Source organism: Dermacentor variabilis, chromosome 3 (genome assembly GCF_050947875.1).
Source record: "Dermacentor variabilis isolate Ectoservices chromosome 3, ASM5094787v1, whole genome shotgun sequence".
Classification (NCBI taxonomy): Eukaryota; Metazoa; Arthropoda; class Arachnida; order Ixodida; family Ixodidae; genus Dermacentor; species Dermacentor variabilis.
This window is the reverse complement of record NC_134570.1, coordinates 107,661,205-107,674,340: the sequence shown is the minus strand read 5'-3', so window position 1 is coordinate 107,674,340 and position 13,136 is coordinate 107,661,205. Positions and strand designations below refer to the sequence as shown.

The following is a 13,136-nucleotide window of genomic DNA, read 5'->3' as shown; positions in this document are numbered from 1 at the left end:
TATATACGTGCCGTCGAGTGCCCCCCCTCCCCCCCACCCCACAAGGCCACGATCCAAGAATTTAAGCCTCCTAAAGCACATTTGAATCCAGCCTGTTTTTAACACATGTATGTCCGTCGACGTCCTAGCGTGATGTTCGATTTGATTTCATCGTTTTGTATAGGCCCCGGCAAGCTGAGCAGAGATGACTGTCGGGTTATAAAACTTTGTCACGGCTGAGTTGCACCTATATACCGATTCGGGGCAAAACGGAACGGAACCACGCGCCGAGAACTCCTCCTTTGTGGCTCCCTCCAATCCAAAAATTGGTTGGCGTTCGTGACTCCAAGTGGTGCAACGTTATAATCAAACGGAAGCTCGAGAGAATGGTAACAAAACAAACTTGGGCTTCAGCAAGAGTATCGACTTGAATCAACCAGAGAGAGAGAGAGAAATAGCACTCATTTGATTTTGGCCCGTTGCTAGTGGGTGTTGAGGTGATGGTGAGAGGTGGCGGGAAACGCGCGAGGTGAGGGTGCGACGTTGATGGCATCAATTAAATCTTTATTAGGCTTGGGCCACTCCTTGTGATGTGGTCCCCATGGCTTAACGGCCCGTGTAAGCTCCACTGACGCGGCCACATTAGCTGGTGTTCTATATAGTACGTATAGCCACTATGGGAATTTCATCGTGCAAATCAAGCGCTTTCCTTCGTCCTCCTTCGTGCGCTATATAGATGTGCCTCGCATTTCCGCAGCAACACTTCGCATAGAACTTATTTTTGGGCTCGCTATATAAATGACAGCTGTGGCGTTTTGCTATACGCCAAACAGTCGCGATCTGTCCGCGAAGACGGCATCTTTGAGGGTTACGGGACCTGCCTTATTTTTACGTCTTCGAGCTTTATGTGCATGGGCTAAGCGCTCTTAAAGCGGTCGTTAAAAGACCGCTATATCAACTCTCGTGCTCGAGAGGTCCTGGCGCGATAGGGGAGGAACTGTTCGGCGACATCACAAGCCCGCTATCACCGTCGAGTGCCCCCTACCCTGCCCCCTTTCTTTCTTTCTTTCTTTCTTTCTTTCTTTCTTTCTTTCTTTCTTTCTTTCTTTCTTTCTTTCTTTGGTGGCCTATGTACGCCGCTTCGCGTATCCTGCAGCGTTCAGAAGCAGAAGCCCTTCCGCGTGGGCGACGTTTAGCGCGCTCCTTGATCAGCTGTTCCATGAAAAGTGATATCTTGTGCGAAGTTGGGAGTAGGTCTCGACTGCGGCTTCCGCTTCTAAAATACGACCCATACATAGTGCCGCAATTTTATGAGGGAAGAAGGAAAAGAACGGCTGTCCCGTCTTTAGAGGCGGTTGCGCCGTCCGTTGAGGCATCGAGTGTAAATCTTGCTAGGTTCAAAGAACGTTCCTATAAAACCACGTTATATAGTGCACTAAGGGTGCGACGATGTTCCTGAAAAACAGCTGCGTTATATAAGATTGTTATCTGTTGGAGATAGACGAAATCCCCGCAAATTAAGGACGAGACACTTTGTCAGTGCGTACTTGCGCGCGTTCGTCTCTGGTTGCCTTTTTTTTTTTAAATCCGAGTATTTCGTCTGACGAGCCAAACAAAATTTGCGGGGTCCAGATACGCGAGACATCGTTTAAACAGTTCGTAAAAGAATGCCTATATTTCCATCCAAATGGTGGTAGAGAAAGCACAGGCCGATGATTTCTTATGAACGGCGTAACGTAACTCTATGAACACAGCACTGTGCGCGTCGCCCTTTCCACCTCTTATAGTCCTGTTTTGTTTTTTTGAATGCGAAGTATCTCTTGGCGAACATTTGACACTTTGACATGTCTGTCTAGCCCCTACGTCTTGGTGCTCTCACTGTCGTTTAGTCAGCTTAATTGGTATGCACAAAATTGACATTGTATGACAAGAGTGCATGTATGACGAACATAAATGATAGGTCATTACACGAATGTCATGAGATGCGTGTCATGTAGGTCATGAAACATCCGGCTACGTCTTCGTACGTACCAAAAACTAACACAACTTGACAAGAGTGTATGACGAACATAAATGATAGGTCATGACATTCGTGTCATGTACGTAGGTCATGAAACAGCCGCCTACGTCTTGGTGCTCTCATGGTCGTTTCGTTAACTTGGTAGGATGCCCGCACACTGCCCCGCATAACATTGATTCCCAGAGGGCACGGGATATCTGTCGGCTTATCTTTATTTTTTTATTTCCCGATTATCTCCCGGCCCCTGTGCAGTCAGTTCCCCGTCGCTTTAAGCCAGTCTTCTGTTGATTATAATATCGAAAACATTAATGCCGTACAACTTAGCATACACATGACATTATAGGAAAACAGATATTTCATACTGGGAAAAACATATTTTGTGGAATAAGTACAGGATGCATATATAGACGACCGCAGATCCGAGTGAACAGTACGATGGCGGATTCAACTCGAATGATGGCAACGCGAATGATGGCATACATGTTAAGACTCTGAAACACGTTTTCCAATTAATGCTAATTCACTGTCAGCAGGGAGGAACAGGATCCAGCCTGCATACAGCTGGGTCCCGCACAGGCCATATATACACTCACACATCTTCCTTTCCAGCGCAGTTACATATAAGCTCGCGTTTCGCATGCGCAGGAGCGTCCCTCCTGGCGTCGCTGAGATGCTGGGTCACCACCACCTTCCTCCGGTCAAGATGCCCAAGGTCCACCCACGGCAGTCCATCCAGCAGCTGCTGCATGGCGTCGGTCACGGGGGAGCCTACACGAAGACCGAGAAAGGTGAGCGCATGCGCAACACCCGTTCCTTTGCGTTTGCGCACACACAGCTATAGCTCCCAAAGGACCTCCAATTTCACACTGTGGAACGGCCCACTAAGTTTATCGGGAAACGAAACGATCGCTCTGATACGCGTCCTGGACTGCAAGTCATACGTCGCTTGCGCCCGCATATACGCCATCCGATGCCCACCTCAACAATATGATATGTTTCTGCTAAGAATTTTTCTTTCCTTTATTTTTTCGTGTCTGAGACATGTGCCGTCGATTCATTGCCAAACTGAAGGGGGCGCGTACGGTTCGTCCAATATTGCCAAACATTCTGGCTCAAAGTGCAAGCAACGCAACCTCCTCGCTCTTTTTCTTTTTTGAAGTAAAGGTATTATTGCAAGCATTTACAATAAAAATTATCAATAAAAGTTACAGTAAAGCTTTTGCTGCGACAACAAATATATACGGACACTCCAGGTGCACTTTCGCCGTCGTCGTGACGTACCGAATAAAGTCCCAAAGTGCGGGGAATTAGCGACGCGCCTTTAGGAAAAACGCGCCTTCGATCATCAAGCCCCAAACCTCATCTTAGATACCGCCCACCCTCTTAACAAAAGCCCGGGAAACGAGCTGTTTCTATGAGCAAACCGTGCATTTTCGACAGTGGTATACTGTCCTATAACCGCTTGGAGAGCAACACTTATTTCACGTTTAACTATACCCAACTTGTGGCGCAGACTCTCCTGCTATGTGTTTTCGAATTGGCTGCGAGAAAGCAGCTGATGTATCGCTGCCGCCTCGGCTTTCTAAGTATCAGCTGGCTGGCAGTATAGGTATGGTAAATAATATAACTATAGTATACACATACCCTCAGGCCCATCGTGAGCGCAGCGAGTGTGTGTTCCACGGCTTTTCCCGCGCGTTCTCCCTCACCGTGCGCGCACCCACACAAAGATGCGACTGAAAACAGCGCCACACTAACGAGCTGCAGGCTACCGTCACGGGGGCGACTCGGGGCTGATAAATCGAGCCCTCTTGTCTGGATGCCGTCTCCGCGGTGGCAAACGCTTCCGCGCTCGGCCGCAGCCAAGACTCCCGGGTCTCTCTCTCTCTCTCTCTCCCACCCGGCAAAGTGCTACCGCCGGCGAATGATGAATAAGCGCTGCGAAAGGCCGCAGCATGCAGAGCGCTGTGAAAACTGCAGCGTCGAGGTGATGCCGCAAGGCGTGATCCGTGCAGCAGCTGGAGAGCTTTTTGCACGGTGCGTTCAAAAAGAAAAAAAAAAGAAGAAGAAGAAGAACAAATCCTTGTTTTCAGCAGCGGTATATCGGATGCGCCGCGCGCTGCATTATTGACCTACAGCTTTCACGGGGGGGGGGGGGGGATAAACAAAAAAAGAAAGAAAGACTAACATACGGTAAGCGGATTGTATATAAGAAAACTAAGTCGAAGAAACGGACTTCTCTAAACCATGTAACTTCTATACGGTACATAAATATGCACTGCGGACTCTGAGTATACTGCATTTCTACCTTATGCGATTGCACTCAACCTAATGGGATATATACAACGGATACACCACCCTGCTTCTTCTGCATTTTCTTATTTTTCGGCTTCTTCCTCCATTATTCTAAATCCTCCCCGCACTCCCTCTCCGCGCCGGGTAACAAACCAGAAATTGTCATGAAGTTTACCTTCCCGCCTTTCCATTATATTCAAGTTTGTTAATGTATATACATGGTGTCCCAGGTAACTTTAGCCAGAGTTTAAAAATATGCGAATGTCACGTAGCTGGACAGAACCAAGGTAATGTTGTTTGCCGTCGCTTGTTCAATACGTGCTACATAAAAGTGTTTTTCCGAGCGTGAAAGAAGCCCGCGAATAGACGCAAAATTTATCGTGCTGCCATGGCCACACGAGGGATTTTGCGTGTATTCGCGGGCTACTTTCACGCTCGGAAAATCACTTTTATGCAGCAGGTATTAAGCAACAGAAAGCTGTATCGGGAGTTTTTCATGTGATTTTTTCATTGACACTTTTCATCTAATAATATTTGAGAAGTTTATTAATAAGACTAATTATATAATTAGGTGAAATAAAATAAAATTGGAGGACGCTTAAGCTTCGCCTTCAAGAGTGGAACGCGATAGTGTTATCGCACCCCGTTCGCACCGCGCACTCATTCGCTCGGCATGCTCTTGACGAGACGAAGGGGAGAAGCGGGCGAGTGGCGCGCCACCTTCCGGGGCAACGCCGTTACTACCGGAAATGTACTCATACGCGTTGTTATTGTTGCTATAAGTGCATAATAGTGCGTGCCGTGTATAGTGATTAGGACGCCATAGTGCGCTCACGTGTATACTCTAGAGTACGTCACAACTGTGCCTATTACGTGGCGCCTTTGGCATATTGAGGCACAAGGATTAAAGAAACAGAGAAATCTGTTTACAAGTTATGCACAAAACACAGGCAGAGCCGATCAAGTCCCTAACAACGTCGTCGTCTTCACCCCCAAACTCGTGGTCTTCTTGAACCTTGCTTTCAGCGTTCTAACAATGTCCGTGCGCCGTGGAAGCGCCATGCTAGTGCTTCTTATGTGGACGATAGACTTAATGTAGATGGTTCCCTGCGGGAGCCATATACAGTAACATTAGTGGACGAAAACTGGTAGCGTTTAAGGTGGCCAACATTGACGACGTCACGGGGTGGCTGGGAATAGCAAGCAATTCGATCTTAGCCTGTCTTTCTTACCGCGCACTACCGAGAATTGGCGGGAAACGCCTCTTGTTCGGAACAAATCAACAAACAAGAGAGCAAACAAAAAAGCAAAAGAAAAAAAGAGCGTCAATTCGACAAAGGCAGGCGGAAATATCGTGCTTATATATAAAGCCACGAGCAACTCCCACGATATACGTAGTATTGCCGATGGCCCCGGACGTAGGATAGGATAGGATAGGAATAAACTTTTATTTGTCCAACGGTTATTGCTGTTGGTGCCCGGGGCTAGGCTGCCAAGGGTCTATCACCCGAGGAAAATCTTCCGAGATACTCGGCAATGGTTCATAGCCCGCTGGACGGCCCCGGACGGCCCCGGACGTAACGTTAACCGAATGGAGACCTTTAACGTCCACTTACGTCTATGATTTTTTTTTTATCGCAGCCCCTTTTGATAGGCAGCCGCAGCGGCCGGGACTGGAACCAGCGACCTTGAAATCAGCAGTATGGTAGCACGCCACACACATGAGCCATCGGGGCCTGTATATACGCGAAGGGTCCGGTGAGGCACCGAGCACGCTGTCGGTTGTAAAACGAATCCTTTCGCTTCGCCTTTTTGACACGCCCGCACTCGCGCGAAGTGGACCAGAGGCACATCTACCCCCCCCTCCCCCCCCCGCTTTCCCCTGTACTTTACCGCTTCGTTCTGCCACTCCTTCACGATTCTCCTCCTCCTCCTCCTCCTCCTCCTTGCAACAAGCCGCGAGCAGCACCACGTCCCGCGTTCACTGAAACACAAGTAGCAGGAAAAAAAAAGAAAAAAAAAAGAAAGCAAGCATGCAAGAAAACTGTCCTCGGCTGGAATGCTAACATTGGCACAGCGGCACAGCGCTCGACTCTTCCACGTGTGTAGTATGAGCCATACTCCGGTTTGTCGTGCCTTTTTCCCTCCATCGTTTTTTTTTTTCTTTTCTTTTCTCGGGGCTATCTTTCGTTTCTTTTTTTTTTTTCTCGCCCGTGATGAATGTGTTCTGTTTTTACGCGCCCAATCGGCGCGCTCAGTGCGCCATGTATAGTGTATATCACCAGCCGAGATGGAGGAGACGGCAAAGACGGAGAGGATAGAAAGAAAAGAAAAAGAGAGAAGGAAAGAGAAGCCTGTGAAGGGTACAATTAATAACTGGGGGGAAAACGAAGTAAAGGAGCAAGGAAGAGAGGGATCGGGGAGATGGAGAGTCGTTGAGGAAGGAGCGGGGGGTTGCAGGCAGTAGAATAGAGAGAGAGAGGAGGCATGGGAAGGGGAGAGCTGGATGTCGTATATACCGCTTGAAAAAGTGGTGCGCCCCGGTCGTTACTTTAGTGCCTGTTTCCAGACCGTTAGCGTATACGTCCGGATCGCGTAATTTACGCCGCATCCTTTCGTCTCGGCCGAGGAAGCGCGCGTCCGGAGCGCGAGGAAGGAGGGGAAAAAAAGGGGGGGGAGGGCGAGTTGCGTAGGACCTCTGCTGCGGTTGTGGTTGCGGCTGCCGCTGTGTGTGAATGAGGCCAACAAGTGGGACTTTCATTGTTGTTTTTTTATTGACTTCTTCCGGTAATTCTTTCTCTCTCGCTTCCTCAGACACATGCTCTTTTTCACTCGCGTGCCATATACTTCAAAGCTGGACAAAAGAGGTCAGGAAGGAGGAACGACTTTATTTTTGTTCCCCGGAATAACGGGTCTCCGGAGGTAGAAAATAACTCTCGCGATCTATTGTGTCGAACCCTCGGTTGGAACCGCGGGGCGTCGCGGAACCAGTGTTAGAACGAGCCACGTTCCTTTCGTCTCCCAAAATGCGTGTGCTCTGCTTCTGACCAACCTCTAGTTCAGCTCCATCCTTTACTAATGCGGTAAAAAAATAGTTACAGCAATTGAGACATCACCGGCCACTTTGAGGCTGTCCCTGCCTTCTCGAACCTTTCGCAGTGTTCTTTCAATTGTGTTGCCTACGAGTGAAAACGCTTTGGAATTCTAAACACCGTAGTAACGTACTGGCGCTGCGATCTAGGCGCATAATTGTAGGTAGAAACTATGACAGAAAAAACAAGGCTAAAAAAAAGAGAAATGAGACCACAATAAATGTACATGACAAGGCGCTGCAAGACTGGACGATAAAATAAACGCATTGTCTCTTCTCTTTCTCATCCCGCCAATCTTTTTTTTTTTTGCTTTTTTTTTTACGCTGTGTACTTCCATCTTGAAGCAGCACCAACAAGCTAAAGTTCAAGCACGTTGTCTTCAATTTCTACTCTGTTATCCGACGTTTTCTATCGAAGTAAACGCAGAATACTTTACCGCTTCGGGGTCATTTAACGTCTCTCTAACGCAAAGCCCAAGACAGTTTTCTTCCGTTACGTATATTTCTAGGTTGCATCAATGTCCTTTAATTATTACTTTCACTGAATTCATATTGTTCGGCCCCAGGCTTCATTCCGCGTTCGGTGAAATTGAGTGAAATCGATCTACAAACGTTATTTGCCCCGATAGACTCACTCTTCCTGCCTGCTTGTGTGCCATCGAAAACGCTACGGATGGGTCATTATAAAAGACCGCTGCCGCAGCCTTCATTTGACCTTCGCCCGCTGCCGATGAAACATGTGTGCCTGCATGGCACGGAACGTGCGTTCCGACAATCGTGGAACACCCTCCTTTCCACATTGGCCCTTTCCTCTCTTTCGGTGCTCGCCCCACCGTCGCGCATGCGCGCACTCTCGCATGTAGTATACTGCAGTTGCTCCTGTCCGGCCGTGTTTTCAGCAATCTTGTCGATTCTCCTGCTTCTTGACGCCGACGATCAGCGCGCCGGAGGAAGAAGATAACCGCGTGCGAGCGTATACGTGGTGGTGCACGTGGGAATCGAGAGCAGCGGTCTCGCTCCTTCGTCGCTACGGTAAAGTGGTGCACGCGTTCGCGCTGCACGGCGTTTTCGGCTATAGAGATTCGGGCCCCGACGGCGGGCCCATTTAGAGAAGCGAGCACTTAGCCGCATTCCTGCGCCTCGGAGACGAAGCCGGCTAGGGCGAGCTCGCGGGCGAGCTCGCATCCGTCTCTGTCGAGGGAAGGGGAAAGGGCGTTTGCGGGGGAGGGAACCGGCGGGTTCGGTTCGGTACCGCGCCTGGCTGTTTCCGCCTTGTTGGGAGGCCCTACCCGAGACGTCTGCTAGCGCCGAGGTCGTCGCTTCACTTCGCACTCAGGCGCGACTAGCGTCGCCCTCGGTGTTTTCGCTGCTCGCGCCGCTATCGCTCGATAAGTGCGGGGCATGATGATTTTAGTGGTTGCTCGAAGTGGTGGGCACCGTGCGCTCAAGCTTTCCGTATACTGACAGCAGCGCCGAATCATCATATCGTGCCCGCAATGCGGCATGCGGCGTTCTGCTGCCGAATACGCGCGAGGCTGGCCATTTCATTTCCCGTCCGCAGCTACCGCTTTCCAGGTGGGAGTGGAAACAAAAAAATCAACAAAAAAAGAAAAGAAAGCAAGAGAACTATCAATGCTTCGCCCGGTTGTCGAAGCATTGACAGCGAGAGCAAGGTTTATCGTTGCACGTGAACTATGGACTGTGGGTGCGACATGTTTGGCGCGACAGAACACGCAAGTCAGTTCTGCTGCTGGGCAGGAGAAACAGCGTCCCAGCATCTACCAGGCGTCTCACAACGCTCGCCTGATAGGGAGCGCCGCCAGTGGAGTTGCATGCAGGCGGATCAATGCATAGACTAGAATCGTGCTATCTGCCACCGGTAGTTCTTAAAAATGTGAACGTGTTCGCTGAAACACCCTGTATAATGTTCAGTGTGACCAAGACCTTCACAATGCACACACGACGATGAAGGGCCAAGTCCTGTCTTGCACCGCCAAACTAGAGTTTGCGCTGACACTGTGCGTACGCGATACAGGAGAATAGCATTAGTTCGGTTAATGCCCTTTAATCACACAAGGTTGCCACGGTATATCTGTACGATCTCAGCGTTGGATTGCCGATTAGTAATTTTAGTAGAAAAATGCTTATACCCCAGCTTCCGAGATTGTAGGGGGGGAGGACTCATAGAGTTTTTCACTATATATGTATACGTTACCTAGAGGGAAATCTGGCACTGCTGCGCTGTGGTATGCATGGGAATGCCGGTATATTGTGACTTCGGATTGGCATCGTTCTCGGAGAGACAGGACACCTTGAAGACGCGCTTGGCAAGTACTGTTCCGTCTGTCACAATGATTCATTTTTTACTAAAACAGCACGTGAAAAGCTGTTTTAGCTTAATTATTACGCGAAAACATGTTTTGTTTAACTATGAGAACTTGTTATTGCGTGTACGACTATATGTTACGTAAAAAGTATCAGTGGGCCGCTAAAGTTGGAGGACGGATGACAAGGTTCGCGCTCGCTTTGAAACAGTTGGTCGTCCGTTCTTGTCTTTCTTCGCTTGGTCATGTATTGTAGGTGAGTAAAGATGTAATATGCGTGAATGGAAACATTTCATGAAGATTTTACTTTGAGAACGCGTTATTTATGTTGCCATATCCACGTTTTAGACGAAGCCTCTTACAACACCAGCCAACACGAGCCTCGCAGACACATATACCGTCATTCCCATGACGGCACGGTGCCCCCTTAAGAAACTACCATAGACGGTGGCGCCAGATTTCCCTCTAGGTGTTATAGTGAGAAACTCTATGGGAGGACTCACTACTCCGATCTTGGAGCCCACGCTTATGCTGATGCGACATTCCTTTAATATGTTCCGTTCCTCGTTTCCTCTTGGCGCAGATGAAGACGTCGAGCAACTCAGCAACAGCGCGTTGTTCTCTCGCGTGCTGGGGGCCACCGGCCCCGTGTCCTCGTCGTCGTCAGCTGGTTCCGCGGGCTGCCCCGTGAGCCAGCCGTATCCGACCGAGCTGTGCGGCTACTCGCCCGCCTACGACAACTACGTGTACCAGATGAAGATGGAGTCGCGCACGTCGCCCTACGGCCGACCAGCCGCTCCTCCGCCGACTCCGGCCACAGCCGCAGCCGTGGCGGCAGCCGCTGCGGCAGCGTCCTACCCCGGATACCACCACCCTGCGGCTCCGGCCGGGGCTCAGGCCTACAGCGCCCTCTATCAGCCCCGAGTGAAGCAGACGACGGGATACGACTATTCGACGCGGTGACGACCCGCAGGAGGCTCCGAACGAAAGAAACGAGAATGGAGTGTTCGTCTTGAGAATAATTAAGAACTCTCCGAGTCCGTCCAGAGGTTGTATGACCAACGTGACAAAAGGGACGAGAGGCACAATGTACAGATATCTTTCAGAGCGTTGAGGACGTACGCGTGTTACTATTGTGTTGGTCGACATAGACTGGGCGTTCAGAGCATAGAAAAGATCCCGAGAACATTTTTCAGCGTTAGCATTTTTTTTCCTTCTCTTCGTAAAGACGACATAGCCGGCGTTGCTATATAATCAGCGATAAGAACGTAGAACCCCGGAAAACGTATCAGATGTGGCTCTTTCTAACCTTTCTTCCAGACTGTTTTCGGTTTACTCTCTGGCGTCATAAATCTCGACTAAAGCGTGTGCAAAAATAGAAATCTGTGCGATTTTAATTACGTGGTTAAATTAGCAGAGCAAAGTTCGAATATAATGCATATATGCGCCTTGCTTAATTTACGCGGCCTTATTAAAGAATCAGTACCTCACTGCGCATTTCCTAATGCTATCTAGGTCACGCGGCATGCATTTTCGATCAGCTGCACATGTGGATATTTATCTACGCGCACCCTAACGTTGCTGTCTTGCGACCTCACACTACTGTCGAGTGCGCTAAGTTCGTCGCTTTCAGATACCGAAACCGCATTGTAAGGATGTTAGAAAAATTCGTTATTCGAGTACTTAACGTGAGCTGGCATGCGAAAAGGGAGTACAGAAATAACTGTATCGAAGGCCATCTTCTCTACCTCCCTAACCAGTGGGCACAAGGCACTCGTCCCTTGCATTCTCACTGCGATGCCAACTTCTGTTGTAGTGCACCGGTGGAAAATGTATATGTTGCAGTGCCTGCGTGAATTTAGGTCGAATCAACCTTCGGAAACAGTAGCAACTGTTTTGTGATAGATATATACGCGACTAGTGCGCGATTTCTCACTCTTGGTAATACAAACTTCACCACGATGCCGCTGTGCCTACCGACCTCCCATACCTTTGTTTCGTGTGCAATCGAATTGTGCAATAGAATAGTTAGCCTTTACACTGCATATATCGATGGTCCACGCCTTTGTTACGGCCATTTGGACGAAAGTGCAATAATATATCAAATGAACTGGATGTGTATGCTATGCTCACCCGTCGGTGCCTTCAACTACATGTTCGTTTGTCTGCCCCGACGCAAAGAATGCTGGGTATCACAGCGTCGTTACTGGCGGCCTAGCAGCCCCCGCGCAATTGTGCCTTATCAGTCGGTATACCGTGCCTTCGGTGCCCCCGCATGCGCGCAGTAATTCGTACTGGTTTACACTGTGTACCGCCGATGGCGCGAATCTCTGAGGCACACGTGTTACGAGGACGTGTACCGGTTGTCGCTCCCATCGCCGTAACAATGTTATTGTGATTGTACAGACTTGAATTGCAAAAAAAGTAAAGTGTACATTGCGTAAACGTGAGTACTGTGGTTTCTCGGGGTCGACCTGTTCTGAAGTAGTTGCAGTAATAACGTTTCTATTGAGGGGGTTGGCCTTAAGGTCTATACGAGGGGACCGAGTGACCAACGGTGTTCACAACAGGATGTCCAAAGCGGCCTCCAAGACAGCGAGAGATGAAGTGCCGCAACACGAGGTGCCGTTCAGCCGTGCCTGCACGCCGTTTTCGTCCTGCATGATGACATTGGTTCGGGCGACGTGACGACGACAAACAGTTGCAGTAGCTGGGCAACTCGATCCCCGGAAAGTGTGACGCCTCCACGTGCTCATCGTCTTGATGGCAGAGGGGGCAGCTAACGGCCAGTTTGTTGGGATCACCAGCGCTGCTGTTTCTCCCGACTTTTCTTTGTGACGTGAGTCGCTATAGGGCGACACCCAAACGAGCCCTGCAAAGCATCAGCTCGCCTTTTCTGGTTTGCCCGCGAGGCGGCAGAGCGCGTAAGAATTAGGGAACGTGGCTGAAGACAGAGGTAGTTTTCGTGGCCTAAGAGGTTTAATGTGAGTTCGGCATGCAGTTCATGGGCAGTGCATTCTGAGCAATTGCTATACAGTGCTCTAAATTTATAGCGGGAGGGCACAACGAAGTGCTGCGCGTTTGATATTAGCTTAACATAATACTTAACATAATAGGAGCCATCAAATAAGAAATAAACTTATGTTTCCGTCTGCGTGGTGTGTTGAGTCACATGACGTTTTACTGCAGAAGCGAATTACCTCTCGAAATAATGCGACGTTGGGCTAGTTGGTTTACTCTTGAAATGTGTTTCTGGCTCAAGAAAAACTGAACGTAAAGAAGGGCTCCAAGAGCTCTTGATGGAACGCCAAGTAGCTTGATTATTTAAGCCGACGTGCACAGCTGCCATTGCCGCTAGTGTTCACCGTATATTGACTCCTCGACATCGAAGCCAACTATTCCTGTAAGTTCTTTCAGCACGCAGCGA

At 49.3% G+C, this 13,136-nt stretch overlaps 1 protein-coding gene across 1 annotated transcript in view; it reads left to right on the top strand.

The window, feature by feature from the left end:
* The window catches only part of org-1 (T-box transcription factor 1), a 116,508-nt gene extending 103,653 nt beyond the window's left edge, over positions 1-12,855 (top strand). The window contains exons 7-8 of the mRNA XM_075686113.1: positions 2,645-2,787; positions 10,293-12,855. Coding sequence (XP_075542228.1) covers positions 2,645-2,787; positions 10,293-10,672 — 523 coding nt within the window. The 3' untranslated portion in view covers positions 10,673-12,855. The remainder of the gene's footprint in view (positions 1-2,644; positions 2,788-10,292) is intronic.
* The last annotated feature ends 281 nt before the right edge of the window (positions 12,856-13,136 follow it).